Source organism: Amblyomma americanum, chromosome 7, assembly GCF_052857255.1.
Source record: "Amblyomma americanum isolate KBUSLIRL-KWMA chromosome 7, ASM5285725v1, whole genome shotgun sequence".
Taxonomy (NCBI): Eukaryota; Metazoa; Arthropoda; class Arachnida; order Ixodida; family Ixodidae; genus Amblyomma; species Amblyomma americanum.
In genome coordinates, this window is record NC_135503.1 from 75,340,218 (window position 1) to 75,358,386 (window position 18,169).

The 18,169-nt window shown below is 45.5% G+C and overlaps 2 protein-coding genes across 5 annotated transcripts in view; one reads left to right on the forward strand and one right to left on the reverse strand.

Moving 5' to 3' along the window:
* LOC144099317 (venom serine carboxypeptidase-like) overlaps nucleotides 1-7,729 on the reverse strand; it is a 33,399-nt gene extending 25,670 nt beyond the window's left edge. For 2 of the 4 annotated variants that reach the window (XM_077632535.1, XM_077632534.1), the window contains exon 1: nucleotides 7,522-7,693. Coding sequence is in view for 1 of the 4 variants with exons in the window: in XM_077632532.1 (XP_077488658.1) it covers nucleotides 7,522-7,525 (4 nt within the window). In the remaining 3 variants the exon portion in view is untranslated. Of the gene's footprint in view, nucleotides 1-7,521 lie in introns of all 4 variants that reach the window. The other 2 variants (XM_077632532.1, XM_077632533.1) reach the window with 2 other exon arrangements.
* Nucleotides 7,730-11,786: 4,057 nt separating this feature from the next.
* LOC144099319 (solute carrier family 35 member F2-like) overlaps nucleotides 11,787-18,169 on the forward strand; it is a 219,264-nt gene continuing 212,881 nt past the window's right edge. The window contains exon 1 of the mRNA XM_077632536.1: nucleotides 11,787-12,240. The gene's annotated coding sequence lies outside the window, so the exon portion shown is untranslated. The remainder of the gene's footprint in view (nucleotides 12,241-18,169) is intronic.

The window sequence follows — 18,169 nt, forward strand, 5'->3', positions numbered from 1 at the left end:
TGAACTTCGCCCCATCTCGACGTATCGAGATACCCGTGCACACCTATGGTATTAAATGGTAGCGCTGCTGCTTAAGTATATCCCTCTGCATCTTATGTCGTTCAGTGAGTATGGTATAGGGACCGGACAGCTGGACGGGTGTCGCCGCCTCTCGGCATTTCCTTCGTTTCCGGAATGGGCCGGCGACAGCCGGCGCATTCGAGTGCGCAGTGTATCGTTGGTGTCTGTGGAGTTTGCTTCGGTGCTCTTAATGTTTAGGTGGTGTTCTGCGTGAGTATGTCCGGTGAAATGAAGTCTAGGCAGACGTGCTGTGTTGTTGGCGGCACGAACAGCTACGCAAACTCGTCGGACGCTTCTAAGCCGATTCATTTCTACCGATTTCCATCACAACCGTTTCCGCACCAGCATGAACGGCGAGTGACCTGTATACGGTTTGTTCGAAGACAGAGGTACAAATGCGCGAGTTTGATTAAAGTCTGGTCATGGAAACCTTGCGGCAGATTTAAAATTTTTGCTGTAACCGTAAGCTTTACACCTTCTGTTTCTCAGGAGTGACGGCATGACGGACGGAGCTCGTATAGTAGTTACGTAAGACTAAACGATTGACGATGATGTAGAAAACAAATAGTATTTAGAAATATTATGCTGGTAACCTGGATTACCAGAAGAACGAGATCAGTTGGCGGTCGAATTCAGTGACGACATAGATGGCAGCAGTGGTACCAGTGCTCGGGTAGAGTTCGAAACGACGAAGCTGAAATAAATGCCGATGGGATTCAGTACAGGAGCGTCACAGGCTTCCAGCTCCCTCTGTATCATCGGTAAGGAAAACGACTAAATTTATTGCGTTTCCGCTGATTTTGCAGCGCGATTACAGTAGAGTACCCGTATGACAAAGCTTCAAACAGGCTGCAAACAGTGCCGGTTGAAGTTCACCCCTGTTCAGGTGCGCGTTGTAGGCCTGGATTTGGCTACTAAAGCAGGTCGGCAATGAACCACAGACCGAGATATTATGGAGAGACGGCTTGCTATTTTCCAGGCCCGTTATCGGCAGTCACGGCCAAGAGCGACAATAGGTAGCGACTGATAATTGACACGAGAGTAGGGGAGGAAGAGAACATGGCGCCTTATCTCGCACGTCCACTCTCTGCATGCTGTGAGGCGGAGCTGCACTATCAAGCCGCCTGAAGTCGCCGGGCGAGCTCCAGTGCCACGCCTGGCGGCTCCTGCATGTTTGCTGGTTAACTTCGGTCGTGATATCTGTAGCCCGTACAAGACGTGCCGACTCAGTAATTCTGAAATAAGCAGCGCCAATAACTTCATGCACACTCTATGGTGCCGCATACTGTATTGCTCTGACTTTCGCTGACAGTCGAACAAGTCGTGAGACCGTCTAAAGGCGCCTGCTGCGACCCAGCTACAGCGTCGACCATCGTAATGCCAGAATGCTTTATACGTCTGCTTTTTCAGCTTTTAAAAGTCCGTTCATTTATTTTTTTTCTTATTTAGTCCCTGGGCAGACGGGCAGCGTAATTGCATGGAAATAAATTTAACGCTGATAAGAATCAGTGTCCAATCTCGCCTGGTTAAAAATAAACAGCACCCATGCTTTTATCAGCATGACCCGCATACACGGCCAGGTATACGTGGGAAGATACGTTATGCGTGGTGTCTAGGAGAGCTTGGAGGGAGGGAAAGCGGTATCAAGTGAAGTAGAAGAACAGCAGACAAAGAAAAACAGAGGAAAAACGTCATGATTCATCACTTCACGGCTCGGAAATGCCGACCACATACTCAGAAACTCTGCAACACTAGAGGCTAGACAGAAAATAATACGCGAAACTGGATGTTCGCGCAATCTACCGAGAACTCTATAAGCCCCAATGCGCACACTGTGGCATAGAGGCGGACCTATACCACATGGTATGGTATGGGCCTGCCAAGACAACGCAGTAATAGAAACGATAAAGTAACCGGCGATTGAACGGTGGGTGGAATGCTGTCCAGCTCCGAGAAGAAAGCTAAGCAGGAGCTGACCGAAGAGGCAAGAGCAGCTGCAAGGTCCAATAGAGTCCCGTAATAGGAGGACCGACTACTTGCATTAGTCCCAATTAAGATGTTTTCATCATCATCATCATCATCCGTTCCTTCGCGGTTTCATGTCCGAGCACACTTAGAGAAGGCAGAATACAAAAATTATGCAGATGGCCTCAAATGAACATAAGAAAAAAGACAGGAGAAGATATCCTCGATGTATTCACGGATTCCTCCCGATTCCTGGCCGATCCCACAGTGTGGGTATGTGACATTTGTTGTGAGGACAACAACAATGACAATCGGCTTCTGTGGGACATACCCAGCATTTCTGGACAAAAGCATTTTTAAGCAAGGAACTGTTTATGAACGCATTTTTTCAGATAATGTAAAATTTCACTATAAAAATCGATGTAGCCCCAGATCACCCGATGGCAGTCTTGTTTCTTTTTATTCACGTTTTTGATATCGTCAAAAGCGTGCGCCATTGGTTTTCTAGGGCAGTCTTAACTGCTGGACGCGATCGATGGAAACACTTTAAAAGAAAGATTTTGCTACATATCTGATTAATGGACCATTACCTTCAATATTTTCATGGCAGTGTCTTACACTTTTTCAATTTTCAAATTTTTTGCCCGAGAAAGCTGGACCCGTTTCGACGCAAGCTTCTCAGAGTGCTAATAATACATTCCTGGTGTGGCCATGTTCTGTGTTATGCCGGACAAGACTGCAAATTATTTTTATTTTTTAAAATGACATATCAACGATGAAATTTAACTATACAAATCACTTCTCTCAGCTGGAAACTATATATATCTGCGTGGTTTTCGTCGCCCGCTTAGATTCTTTGCACAGAAAACGGAACACTTGAAACTTATCAAAAAACTTATGAAAAACTTGATTCTTTTCGCTTAGGAGAAATAAACGGCCAAAGTTTGTGAGTGCCAAATTCTGCGTAAATATTTCCGTTCACATATTTTTTGCTTCGATAATCATCTCATGCCGACTAAAAGGGTAAACATAGGAGAATATTAACTTCTTTCCTCGCAACCTGCTCGCTCCGGCATGCGCTATCATAACATAAAAAGACTTTCAACAAAATGTATATCTTGTGGGCAATTTAAATAAAAATCTTAAAGCCAACTGGCGAAGAAAGCCAAAACTTTCTTGTGCATCCCCAAACATAAGTTATTTTCGCGATATTAAAAAGCGGTGAAAAAATGCAGAAATGATTCTTGTCGCATTAAATTGCTTCCGGTTATGCGAATGGAGTCTCTATAGACTGATTGCAAGGAGGGTAAAAAGTGACCCTGGAAGCAAAGCACAGCACATATTTTTCCGAAAAAAGTTTCTGAGCACAAGTTAATTTGCTTCTTGCGAGGCAGGTCGAATCGAAGCAGAGCAAATCGCGCTAGAGTAAAAAATTTTCCGACAAAAATATTTTTTAACCTTTCTTAACGGAAAGCGGCATCCATTACTCTCTCTAGGCAGCATTATTTGGGACTAAATCGGAGATTATCGAGCCTCATGAATAGGGGCATTAGATATACTGCATATATTTCAGGTGATGTATGCACCGCAGTCATGTGGAGTTTAGTTTTTCCGAAATGACGAAAGAAGTAATACTAAAACAACAGGCCCGTGTGCTGTGCGATGCCAGTGCACGTTAAAGATCCCCAGGTGGTCGAAATTATTCCGGAGCCCTCCATTACGGCACCTCTTCTTCCTTTCGTCTTTCACTCCCTCCTTTATCCCTTCCCTTATGGCGCGGTTCAGGTGTCCAACGATATATGAGACAGATACTTTCGCCATTTCCTTTCCCCCAAAACCAATTATTATTATTACTAAAACAACAGGCTCGAAAGTAATTATATTCGTTGCTTTGTTCGTTCAATCAGTTTGGTCTCGGAGCTCTTCGCACTTAAAAGCTGACCATAGTCGACATCTGGTATGCGACAATAGTCGCGTCTCATAAAACAATAAACAACAGAAAAAGTGGAAGAAGCATTAAGAGCGACGTAGCCGCTTACAAGAACCCGTATCAAAGGAGGTCCATAGGCGTCAATATCAGCCACGTTTTCACCACCACCACCACCACCATCACCATCCGGCATTCCCTAATTTCTTTGCCAAACGTGTTTCTTGCGGGTTCGGGAGCATGACATAAGCACAAGTATTGTATGCGTCGCTTTTGGCCACTGGCCACTTTTACACCACCCTCGTTGGGTCCCCATTTTCGACATTTTCGACATTCGCGTACATTTCCTTTTCCTAGCGCAGAAACAGCTTTTAATCAGAGAAAGAAACGCAATTAAAAAAAAGAAAATAATGCAAATCTAGGATCACCAAAAAACTTGTCCGGTTTTGCGCTTGAACGCGAACGATTGTTCTTCGATTTCGACGGCGATCCATCCGACCACACCGATGTCGCACAGCTGGACACGAAGCAGGAGGGAACGTATAGCAAAAGAAAAGACGTGTTTTCATCGAGAAAGGCGAAGGAGCCAGTGGGAGAGAGAGCAAAGTTGGACGGCTGGAAATGGCGTGTGCCCAGCTGCCCCCCCCCCCCCCCCCCCCCCCAGAAAAAAAAAAAAAGATTCTGTTAGCTCTTATAGTCGCGAGGCTTTCGAGGAACGGAAAGCACTCGTTGAAGCGAGTGAGTGAGGCGTCCCCCGAACGGAAGCAGCGACGAAGAACCATAACGATAATTAATAGCTTGAGACTGCGCAATTACTCGCTCGCGACGCGTGCTGCCGAGAGCACCTGCTTCTCCTGCTGCGCGGACGTCAGGCGTGCAGCAGAAAAATAAAGCCTCGGCAAGCACTGAGTGAGACAAATGGATCCACTTTCAATGTAACATATGTTTTCTCTCTTTATATTTCTTTGTTTTATTTTCATTGGGGGGGGGGGGGGGGGCAGAATGAACAGATCCGAGTGGCAGTCGAGACAACACATGTTGTCGCGGCCTGGCGACGCCGCCGGTGTGAGGACACGGTGCGGCTGGAAGTTTAATTTCTGAGCGCCTTCCCAGACCGGATTTCCGCAGTCTTGAAAAGTTAGCAGAATCAACACTGCACACTAATTAATCATTTTTCCTTTTTGATTTTTCTTCGCACCTCGCAACCCTGTAATTTTACAAGCAGCAGCATATGCTTGTTGTGATGGCAGAGCTTTACAAAGAACTGTGCCGGGTAATTTTAGAGACAGCCCAGAAATGATATTACGCACGCATGCAGCACATTTTGATGTCGTCCGTGCAGTTCTGCATGAAAGAACTTATCGTCATTTGTATCATTACCGTTTACAGTGCCATTAGCCAACCATAATTCATTTTCTAACGAAAAGTATATTCTCGTCTACATTTTTTTTTTTTTTGCGTTGAAAACCCAACCAGAACGCTTTATCAAGTAACTAGCTTTATCTCGTTATTAGATGCATCGTAATGAAATCATGCGTGAAACAGGCGCTAGATTTATCGAAACATGAAACAAACTTCGGCGTGTCTGCGAACGCGTAATTTTTCTGGTACTTTTGCGATTTGCTGACAACAAAAATTAATTCTCTTTAACGTGAATTAAACGGCGCATCTCAATAACATTGGATACGTTCCTGGCGTTAAAGTCATAACTACCAATGGCATTAAATTCACACCGTGTGGCACCGGCCGTTATAGGGAAAAAAATCTTTATCAAATTTGAGACTTCCAGCCCTTAATATAATTTCTTGCGGGCGTCTGACAAGGCTGTAATATTTTTGACCGTTTTAAACGTCGCCTCCGCATGGCCAGCTGTCGACGCGGCTTCGGTCCTGAATGTTTAATAGCGAAGTCAGATTGGGCTAGACTCTAAACTTCCTTGTTTACCTGTAGGCTTGGAAACACTCAGCTCTTTGTGTATTTTAATTTTTTTTTCTTTAGCGTAGGTTGTTCACACGGAGAAACAGCCATGAACTTATGAGGTTACAATAATAACACAAAGCTACCTCATCGCATTGATATTTCAGTCTGCGCAGTTCTGTTATCCCAACAGACCAAGAAGAAGGAGAAAAAAAAAAAATTCGCGCGAGCCAGCCACGTGATGTAGTTGTCTGCATTAAACGCATTAAGGGTTGGGCAGGTGGATTTGGCGAAGTATGGCGAATTTTAAATAGCCCAGAAGCGCGCTCTTCGCTGTCTGCAAGCGAATTATAAACGCACTGTTTGAGTGATGTAGTCTACTGTTGATATGCGCGTTGCATGCTGTAAAAGCTCTCTTCTTATTTCTGCTTCCTGCGCATTAGTTCGTTTAATCAACAGTGCAGTGAACCTTAGTTCGAGTCCTGCTTTATAGGCTTTCCTTTCTTGCCTCTCTCGTTTATTTTTAGAATTTGGCTTATAAGCACCCATCTAAAAAGCAGCGCGGGCTCTTGAATCCAACTCTTCGCGAACAGCAACTCAGCAGCATGCGCTAGTGAAACTAAATGCTCGTAACTTATCGGTGGACGCTGAGTTACGCATTCGTTATCGCACGAGCCTGCAACATTAAGGTGAGGACAACGAATTATTCAGTGCGGAGATCCGCGGCTGTTGTAAGAAAGAAACTGGGTTGGAACTCTTCTTACACGGAGTGTGTATTAAGAACCGAACGGGGAGATGGGATTCTAAGAACAAGTTGCACTACTCTGATGAACGGAGGGTGGACACACATGAAGGTTAAGAAACCTAACTGTCAGAAAAGTTTGGCAAAGGTTTTTTTTTGTTTTGGCTGTTTTGAAGAGAAATATTTTTTAACGTGATGAAACGCGGACACGTCGGTCGTCCCAACAGGCTTTGGCGTGCTACTTTGTACGCTAAGAAAAGGAGAAAATGAATAGGAAAAGGAACGCTCAGTCATTGGTTGTATCATTTTTGACGACACTGTTAGCATACAGACAATTTTTGTTTTCACACAATTACTCGCAAAACATCTTCCCAAGATAGCAACCAGTACAAGCCCTCTCATGAGAGCATTCCAAGAAATTCTATTTGTACGCATGATACTCGGATGTGTCTTGCAGACTTTGAGACCGAGCTTGCAATAACTGAGTTTGCGGGAGTCCGCTCAAAAAGTTTAATGTCCTTAATTTTTCCAGGATTTGGTGGAAATGAATGGGAAGGCGCGGAGAGATTGCGCTTTACTTTGAGAATGTGCACTCCTTTGGCTGCAACTGATCCCGTGTCCTCTGAACGTCCGGCAACATATGGCAGCTGAAGGCGGGCGAAACTAGAACCACCATCAACAGCAGCGCTGTACACTGTCGAACAAAACGCCTCTCTCATAAGTCTACAGTCAACTCCCTTTTTTGGGCCAGCCGCCCATCCACTACATGGCAGCAAATTTACAAGAAGATATATCTGCCGTTCGCTTTAGATTATGTACCATAGGCCCATTACCTTCTCTTCACTTTTCCTCATACATAATTGACTAGCAAAACGTATTGCGTCTAACTATATAAATGAATTGCACTCACTCATTTCCCCAAGCAGAGAACTCTGAGACGTTGATCTGATGACGCTTCTTGCTGAAGAGGGGTTGGGGGATTTACACAGCGTCGGTATGGGGGCGTCCTGAAGCCCGTGGGTATAGCACACGCAGCACTCGAGGAGCCGTATACTGCGTAGCTGCGCAGCCGTGCCTTTGCTGGCAGGCGTGTATTATGCGGCGAGCAGCTGCACTCCCGTTCCCCAACCGCTGGGGATGCCCTTTGGTATTCTACAGCCACGCAGCTGCGTCGCGGTTCGCAAGGGCATTGCAACCGACAACACCGACCGCGCACGACGTCGACACTCTCGCCCTTTCGCCCACGGTGCGAATAACCCCGCAGTCAGTCAACGCGGTTACTATAGTATAGCGGTTAAACCGGCGGGTGTTTTTTACAGCATCGGTTCGGTAATTTATGATTGCCATGTGTGGCAACATTGCATGGCGCATTCTCGCTGATCGCCTTGACAGCTGTGAACAGTGCGGAATGGGGAGGGGAGTTTCTCGTTACGACGTAATACGACACTGTCACCGTTTTCTTTGCGGAAAGTTTCTCGAATGTAGACACTATCACATTGACGAAGCGATCGGAAACCTTCACAATACCAAACGGTTGTGGAAGTTCGTTACATCTTATGGTAAGGAAAAAAGTAGAGCTCCACCAATTTCACTCCTGCCAGGCTGTGCTACTGAGCACGTAGAGAAAAGTAATTGTTCCGACAATTACATGAAATCTGTGTTTTAGGCGTCACTAGGCAATGCATTCGGAGAAGTCAACTGCAATATAGACACGACGAAAGACATGGCAGTGTCCCGTGAAATCAATGCCTCGTTCAGACGCTGGAACTCTCTTCATTGCGAGCTGTATTCTAAAGGCGAAAGACTTACTAGCCCCATTAGACGAAATTCCGTCGGCGACAGTCCTTGTTGCTGAGGTTAAGAGATGATCCTCAAAAGATGGCGTCGCCACAGCCATCGACAAGCCACCAAAGCGAAGAGTGCGATGACGGCATCCATAAGAGATACCTCGCCTTCTCAAGCACTACTTCATTTTGCGGGTGTACGTGCATGCATCTCGCCCCTAAGCAAACCGCACACCTCCCAACGACGTCCCGATGAAGTTTAAATGTCTACGCCCATAGGCCTCATCTTTCAAGTATCTGGCTTACTAACATTTATTGAGAAAAAAGAGAGCGACATATTCGCGACGTTTCATGTACATCAGTGCGCAGAGTGATATTGAAGGAAAGTGAGACCTCCCATACCTACTTACTTTTCGTCAATCCTTCAATCATATTTGCAGGACATTTATGGTAATATTGAAGAATGATTTCTCATCCAAAATAGCTTCGACCACGCTAAATTATGGCTCTATTTTTTTCTCGCGCGCTTGCCCAACGTTCAGACGATGTAGCAGTTCAGACGAAATTTATTCATTCCAGTTGACTATTCGACAAAGCACGGATTTCTTCAATTGGGCTCAGACTAGGCATATTTTGTGCCACTATCAGTCGAAGGTACGGTCCCGGCCATAATATTACTGAGCAGACATCGGCGATCACACTCTTGTCACGCCTTACCTAGCGAAAATTAGCAAGTACTTTATACATAAGTTAGCACGTGCCGCTGGTGCGCTCGCATACGAACCCAAGACACCACCATATCTTCTCTACTGAAAAAGTGTGAAAATTTCAAACGCCGCAGGGCGCTCAGGAAAGATTTGTTCTCCACGGTACGTTGCAGGGACGCGTAGACCAGATGTGAAGATGTAGACGTTTCAGTGGGTGGGCTATGCACACACATTCACAGCTGCTCCTGAGCTTTTAACGCGAAAGCGTTAAGCAGCTCGTGTCGAAGAAAAGCTGGTGTCGTCGGCGTCGGCGTCTTTGGCCGTGAGCGAAAAATGGCGCATCTCGGTGGACACCTGAACCGCGCCGTAACGGAAGGGTTTTAACGCGACAGCGTGAAGGATTGATTGATAGATAGATTGATGAACTTATTGATTGATTGATGGATGGATTGATTGACGGATTGATCGATGGATTGATTGACTGATTGATTGATTGATCGATTTTTCCTTCCCTTACGGCGCGACCCGGGTGTCCAGCGAGAAATGTGAGACAGGCGTCATTTCCTTTCCTTAAAAGCAATTGTTTCTTATTTCACTCCCTCCTTTATCCGTTCCCTTACGGCGCGGTTTAGGTGTCCAACGATATATATGAGACAGATACTGCGCCATTTCCTTTCCCTAAAAACCAATTAATATTATTATCATCTTATTTTCCTTCCCTTACGGCCTGGTTCGGGTGTCCGTCGAGATATGTGAGACAGCCGTCCTTACCTTAAATTGTCCAACGGGACACGCGTCGCGCCGAACGGGCGATGCCGTTCCGTGCACCCCTTGGCAAAGCTGCAACACGCTATCGCGTCCTACTCTGGAGACGAAGCTTAAGCGTCCTCCAATTTTTATTTGTCTTTTGGCACCAAGTGCGGTTTTAAACTAATAGGTAGTTGCAGATAAACATGCTCGACTTTATATGATACATAATAAATAAACATTAGCAAGATTCCTTTAAACAACTTTGTTAAGCAACGGTCTATACCACTAGTCGTGATGAAGATACCCTTCCTGAGGGTGTATAATTATGTGAAGGTTATCTATTGGAATAAGGAGACAGAAGAAATGTAAGAAGTGCTTGTGTTACACTGTTACACAGTGTTAGAGTGCTCCTAAAAGATGCCATTCTGTAAAATGGCATGATGGCGTGTTATGCACGATTATACATTCGAAGAGCGACTGATTGAATTATAACCAAATCATTCGTACATGAGATGTTCTGTGTAGCTCTGAGTGCTTTGTGCATCCCCGACGTCAAAATACTTAACTGTATCAAATTGTGATTTCATCTTTTGGTATCATGTAGATTCACTCACATTTATTTCACACCGAAAGTGTTCAGGATACAAAAGCTGCTCGTGCGTACACTGTGCGGTAAATCCATAAACATCTTACATACATCTAAAGCTGGGATATGCATAGTACTAGTATGTAGACCTCCGAATGAACACTAATTTAGTAATTGTAGATGCGTATGTTCTTAGTGAACGAGTCTAAAATAGATGTTGGCTGGCGGTGTCAAATATTCAGAGCAAATATTGCTCGGCTGTTTTTTTTATACGGCACATTATCTGCGAATTATAATAATAATAATAATTGGTTTTGGGGGAAAGGAAATGGCGCAGTATCTTCCTCATATATTGAACCGCGCCGTAAGGGAAGGGATAAAGGAGGGAGAGAAAGAAGAAAGGAAGAAAGAGGTGTCGTAGGGGAGCAATCTGCTAATTGCGCGCTTCAGGCTCCCACATAAGAGTGCGAGAGTTACCACGCCTTTCCTTTCTTGATGACTTTCACCCCCTCACCGAAGTCCTGCGCCCCTTTCCCCCTTTTTTAGTGCGAAATCACATCTAACTTACCACAGCTTTTTGCAAGATGTCTCACGCTAAGGTATTGAAACTCAGCAAGACTGCCTAAAGGGATGGGTGCGCATGGCAATGCACCAAGCAAAGCTCAATCTCGGGGATCGCCTTGCAGGGTAAGGGTGCCAACATATGGTACGGAACGGCATGTCACAAATATGCTTAGGCCACCCGAAACTTGCCCTTGGAATGATCTTTGCTGAGTTTAACTGCCGATGAATCGGGTTGTGCTCAGGTGGAAGGCAGGCTTGACTTAGTCTCGGAATGAAATTGGCCCACCTCCAAAAATGGGGTTGGCCACACTCGATATTTGGGTGACCCACAACCGGAAATTTGAAAATTCGGTTGGCTCTCGTTCGCAACCTACATGGACCACCACCAAAATTGGCTTGGCCCACCCCCGAAATTCGGGTGGCCAACACTCCAAAATTTCAAAACTGAGTTGACCCACGTTTGGAACCGACCAGGGGCACCCTCAGAATGGACTTGGCCCCACCCCAAAATTTGGATGGTCTACCGTGCTTTCGCATATTTCGTGCTTAGCAATGCTAATCCGCCAGCCATTTTTTTTTTTCGTGGAAGGGTATATTTAGCGCGTCTTCCACCAGCGTCCCGCTTTCACCGAAAGCGCAGTCCTAACGCTGAAAGCACCAGGGCCCCCTATTGATCGGAGCCAGCGGCAGAGCGAACGGCGTCTGAGCTCGCCTTTCGTCCTTGGACAAGAGATGGCGCTACCAGTCTCTCGAAATCGTGCCTCCCTTGACACATTCCCTATGCAGTGATACCGGCCGCCGAAAGGCTTCAAGTAGCCTGGCGTTGCCGCTGGCCGTGGTGGCGTTCGCTTTCGTTTCGTGGCGCGTGTAGGTGTGCTGTGCTTCGTGAGTGCGTGAGTGCGCGCTCCTATTCTGTGCGGACAAAAGCGAGCCGACGTTCGGTGGGGCTTCTTCCCAGGACGTCGTCGTCGGAGCCATGTTTCTGCCTAGCCGACGACGCCGTGCCGGTTGGGCGCCGCATTCGCGGAGGCGCCGCGCGCTCGGACACAGCGATCCCAGCGCCGCTGAGTGAGTGCGCCGCTGCCTACACCGTCGCCGGCCGCCGCTGCTGCCAGCTTCGTGCCCCTTGCTTCCGGAGAGCGCTATCGCGAACTGGGGGAAAGAGAAGTCATCACCGGCGCGGTTCCGGAGCACCGATAGCCGTTTCGCTCTGGACGTCGCCCCGTCGCATTTACGAGGTCAGTGTCATCAAGTCACATGCGCGGCGTAAGCGCGCCCCGCTAGGACCGTGTCCCGTCGGGCAATATCGCCCAGCCTCCGACGTCGCATTCGGGCTGAATCCGAAAGTTGCTTTGAGCCAGTTTCATAGAAGCGGTGGCACGGTTGTCATGCTCTGCTGCTTTCGCTTCGCGAAAGTGCTGGGAGATGTGCGCCGGCCGTGGGACTGTTACCGGCTCCCGCTGTCACGTTTGCCGTCTTTCGGCGCTGCGCCTCGTGCTTCTTTAGGCGTCGACACGTTCCGTGGCGCGCTGTCTCATCAGCGGGCATCAGCGTGCGCGGCACGCAGTTTTCTCATTTGCATGCGTCCGTTGCGGGACTGTTGTTCGGTGTGAACTTTGCGAATGTTCTGTGGCGTCTACCGTGAGCGCGCGGTGCATAAATTTGCATATTTTCGCGTCAGCGCACCCAAAACAGAACCATTGTCTTTCGCATTCTCTTCGGAGCACATGATGAGCTCTGGCAGAAAGGGAGGCTATCTTGTCTCCGTACTCGTCGACGTCGAATCGTATCCTGTGCTTCCTCTCTCCAATCCAGAGAATTCTGAAAGAGAAGTGTCCGGGTGTGTAGGAGCAGAGTATACCCTCTTTCGTTTTGTAGCGCTGCTGCGATGAGAGGGCGTGGGCAGCAACTTTCTCGGAGCAGCAGCAAGTGTGGCCGGCATTCCCAGGCGTTCCGGCGCCGCTTCATTAATTTGGTGGCCCGTTCCGGACGCCTGGCGCGCTTCCGCAGATATCAATTCTCCCCGGCGCTCGCTACCGGCGTGCTGAAGGGAAGCTAGTTATCGCAATCGATGCGTGATTGATGGGACATCGTAGCCGCGTACTTCCGGTATCGTAATATTTCATCCGAAACAAGAGATATGGGCTTTGCCATAGGTATATATGTGAAGTAGTTGCAATGTTGGCTTTTGTTTAGCTCTGGCTGTAATCGAGCAAGATGGATGCGTAAGGTCAATCACGTAGCATTGGAGCTAGCGTGCTTCGAAATGCCTTTGTAGTCTTCGTGTGAAGCGGGTCAGCGCATGTGGTCTGAATGTCGTTTCGAAGTCATTTTATGCGATCAACCTAATGCGTAAACGAAGAACTGGAGCTTGCATCATGACATCGGAATTAATTTGAAGTTATATTGGCCATACTACGTACATTCTAGCATTACAGATAGAAAACTCCTTTTCTCGCTCTCGTAGCATGGTACAAAAGTCAGTAGTAAAATAAATGCGACAACTGAGAAATAAATGGAAACGGACTGTTGGGGGGGGGGGGGGGGGGCGGGAAATAATGAAGACCTTATGGAGCTCGTCCCGGCTGAGAAGAAACATTTATTGATAGAAATTGATTCGGGTTTCAGAACGCCTCCATAATGTTTGCAGTTCTCTTGTAACGTCTCGAGTAATGCACGTACTCTACTTATTCAAATGGCTACCTCGGTACCGTTGAAACCATATATTCTTACTCATTTACCTTCCAGGCGGGTGATGTATAAATCTCTGTACTGTGATTTTCCAGCAAAATTCAAGTGACGTTACTGAATGGTGCTTTCCAAAGCATCGCTTAAACGCCCAGGATATTGATTTTCAATGTACTCGCAACATTCATAAAACCACGAAGCGGGACCGTAGAACCGGCAGTGACACACCGTGCTTTGTCTCTATGGGTTCAGATACAAAGTTCTCAACGCTTCCCATTAGTTTACCCACTACATACACAAGCGCGCACAGACGTGCATACGTCTGTACTGGATGTTTGCGGTGACAGAACGAAAAAAAGAATAAAAATCGCTTACGTTCTTTACAACTTCTGTTATTTTAGGGTTCTTTCATATTTGTATTGCGTGTACAAAGCTTCAGTTTTGTGGATAGCGACACCTACCGGTCGAGAGCTTCAATGAAAAGCTGCCTCAAACCCGTTCTTGCTCTAATTGGAAAACTGGCATTATTGCCGTTAAGTTACTATGTTTTTATCGCTATGAAAAACATTCATTTTTTTGCACAGACAGGTCTGTTAAAACTGCCGCAACCGCTGCCAGAAGTTTCTCATGCCGTCTGAAATGTACGCGGGGTGTCCGAGCTAAAATTCCTATGGTCTTCGCTGTATGTGAACCGCGAGGCAAGGAAAGATAACGATAAAACGAAAAAGAAAGGGTGAAGACAAAAGCTCATATGAAGACAAGACCGAAGATAAAGTGCAAAGACAAGATAATGATAAGCCTTTCAGTGGGCCCTTATAAAAATGGTCTATACAGAGTCTATAGACTTTTTATAGACTCCATTGCCTTCCTATAGATATTTATTTTGGTCTAATCATAGTCTACAGACTGTTTATACACAAAAGTCTACTAAAAGTGTATGGCCATAAATCTATAGATTGTCTATAGACTGTCTATAGAATTTATATTATCTATAGACCGTTCTCAAAGGTTCGTCTATAGAGAGTTTAGACTTTATACACAGAAGTCTGTGGACAGTCTATAGACTTTCTAAAGAAGTTTTTGTAAGGGTGTTTTGTAGCTACAGAATAAGGTTTGTTTTTTTTGCAGCTCAGATGGCTGAATAGTGGATATTATGCTCTTATCCTTCCGAATGGAATTTATTACATTTACTAGGGGTCTGATGCGGTTGTCATTGCCACATTGTGTTTATAAATAGCTGTTCGCACCTATGAGTTCTTTTCACTATCCAGTAATAGCAGCAGCTCAGAATAGGAATGTACCTAATATTAGTAAAAAAGACGGCAAAATTTTTAATTAAGAACAACCGAGCGTCTACTCCATGCTTCTGCAATCAACATTATGCCAGTCGTCGCTTGAAAGAAAAGTGCGCGCTGAAAACGTACGCTGCATGTCGGTATATGTCGGCTGAGATTGCACTTGCCCTCGGATTATTGCACATATACGCCGGAAAATAAGCGTTCGTGCTTTCAATAATCCCTAAAAGCATTTTTAACTTTGGAGGCAAGAAATTGACGTTTACAAATAAAAAAGTGAGAGTTCGCTGGGAGGTTGTTTTTGAAATTCGCTCGTTAGGAATAAATGGTGATCCGTTGGTGCCTGCCGAGTCACGTGTCTGCTGAAACAGCCTCACGTGACCGAACGAAATAATGGTCGACGTGGGGAAGACAGCAGCCCTGGAGGCGTATAAAACGCATGCTTTATATATGATATATGAGACAAGATATATGAGACAGATACTGCGCCATTTCATTTCCCCAAAAACCAATTATTATTATTATTATTATTGAATGTGTCCCGAGATAGGAATATTCAGTGCATCCATTGCAAAATAGACAGCACACAGCAAATCAGTCAAGTAAGTCTCAGTAAGTGTATTGAGATTGGTCAATAAACTTTCAACTACAACTAAACGTAGGTCAATAAAATTTCAACGACAACTCAATGTAGTTTCAATTTAATCTCAGTGGCCAATTTGTAATGGGAACTCGAAAGAAAAACTCATCCAAGAATTACATCCTCATAAGAATGTATTATGGGAACTCCGTAGGCGTCTAATTTAAACTCTATAGCTACTTTTGCAAGGGGTGCACACTTCGCTCTTTCCGTTTGGAACATAACACTTCAACACTTCCAGAGAGGTGTGCCAGTGTGCCCATGGAGACTGTTTTCAAGCAGTGCTGCTTTAGAGTTCTTGAATGAACTCGCCGCTATGGCTCAGCCGCCAAAGCGTTCCAAGCAGAAAGGAGTTAAAAGAGAGTAAGCTGTCCTCTGGCACGTTTCTTTTATAAAATGGAGTGCTCTAGAGGTAAACTTGCTCCTTTTTTAATCCCATATAGGCGTATTCGTGTCTAGGGTGTGTGAGTTCGCGCCGGGTTACATACGGATTGCGACGGGCGCATTTCGATGGAGGCGAAACGCAAAAGCGCCCATGTTATTATATTTCGGCGAACGTTGAACTATGGGGTGGTACAAAATAACCCAGAGCCCTCCATAATACAGCCGCCTTTGTATCTTAAAGCGTTTCATCTGCAAACATAAATCTGCTCTAATAAATTATTCAGCAATGTTTCAGTAAGGCACTTACGGGTCCATAAAAATGTTCCAGACGGCGTTTTAAATCTGCTGACTAAAAGCCAAGTTGTTATGGATCTGTCGTGCATATTTCTGTGTTCCTCGAGTCCCTATAGAAAATATGACGATCTCTGTTATGAAAAGAAAATATTAAACGGGGATTAGTCGTTAAGAAAGCTCATTCACCGTAAGTAAGCTTTCTGAAACTGCAGCCGCTAGGCTGTCGATGCAGCGCATCGACAAAAAAAAATGTAAAGGAAAACTGAACATTTAAGCCTTAAGGTGGAAAAAAATGAACAGGCACTTACTGGCGGTAGTGTCTTAAATAGGCATTTATAGGCAGTACGAAAGGGGTGCCGAAATTCTTCTCAACCCCTCATTTGTGCTCATAAATCAAAGTGGCTTGGCGAGGGGTGGCGTGGGAGAAAATATCGATTTGCTTAAAATTCACTTTGTAAGTCATCACAAACGTGTAACATGCAGGGACGCACTGCCGTTACGAGTCAGAAAAAAAATACAACGCTTTTATGTGAATAACAACTATACTGCGACTGCCGAATAACGTTCGTGAAACGGGAGTTTTTGTTATAATTTTTGGATGCTACTTTGAATGTAAATCGTGATGTATTGATGATGTTTGTTGATACTTCTTTAAAGACATTTTCTACTGCCCTTGCTCGGTTCAGCACCCGTCTTTGTATCCGTTAGAATAACTAGTGACGTAATTAGCGTGTGCGACATTTACGCATTCGGTGTTTCCTCCACCTATGAGCGTACCGAAAGGCAAACCGTGCTGAGGCAAACTAATATTCAATCGCCGCGTATATTACTTGTTTCACCCTGGAGTGAGCAAGGCTTAAAGCTATGCTGAGGTGATGTGAGCACTGAATTCATGAACATTTGACTTAGGTTGCGGCAGATTTCATCACTGATACGCCGATTTGTCCATGTTTTCGTCCCATAACGATTAGCGATAGCGGATACTCCTCTCTAGGCATCCGAGGAACTGCGTGTTGAGGAAAACTTGAGAGCGTGTTAATGGTATTGCGGATGTAAATAGACTATTATGTGGTAATAGGCGGTAATAAGTAATGTACCAGTTCTGACGTACATCCCAGTTTTTATATTGGGTAAAGCGCCTTTGCGCTTACATTTAAGACTCATCCAATTTCTATGCCTTCAGTCTCCGGCGGAACATTATGTAAATACATACACTTGGGCCCGCTTGCGAGATTCCACCACAAAAGTAACAATAAATTTAAACAATTCGTATTCTAAGCTCACTAGCTGACGAACGTCACTATATACAAGCCGTATAAATTGTGGCTTTTGAATGTATGGCAACATTTCTCTCTAAGACTAAGTCGGTGCTTTAACAGTCTTTCAACAAATGGTGGAATAGAACTGTGTTTACGTTTTATGAACCCGTTAACCTTGCAACTTTATAACATTTTTGTATTGCACTCCATGGCTGTAACGTGAATTCGTGGCTTTTTTTTAAAGTTTTTTTAAGTTAGCACCAGCATTTGCACCGGAACAGAAATGTGCGTTTCGTTTGAAAGATGCAGAAATATTGTCGTTTAGCAGCGTAAGCAGCGTTAATACATCAGTGGTTACATGAGTGGTTAACGGCTCAATGATACTGTACTCTGTGCTACTGTTGCTTTTCCTTCTTTTCCGCGTCAAAGGAACTCCCTTCCAGCCAATGGCGCCGGCCGATTATCATGAACCCGCTAGTATGAATAGCGTGACAATGCAGGGAGCGGCATGACAATGCAGGAAAGGGACTATTCGCGACAGTGCTTGGAGGGGACTATCCCCCTTTCACCTGCAACTCCCCGCATTGTCACGCTAGCAGTTTAATGA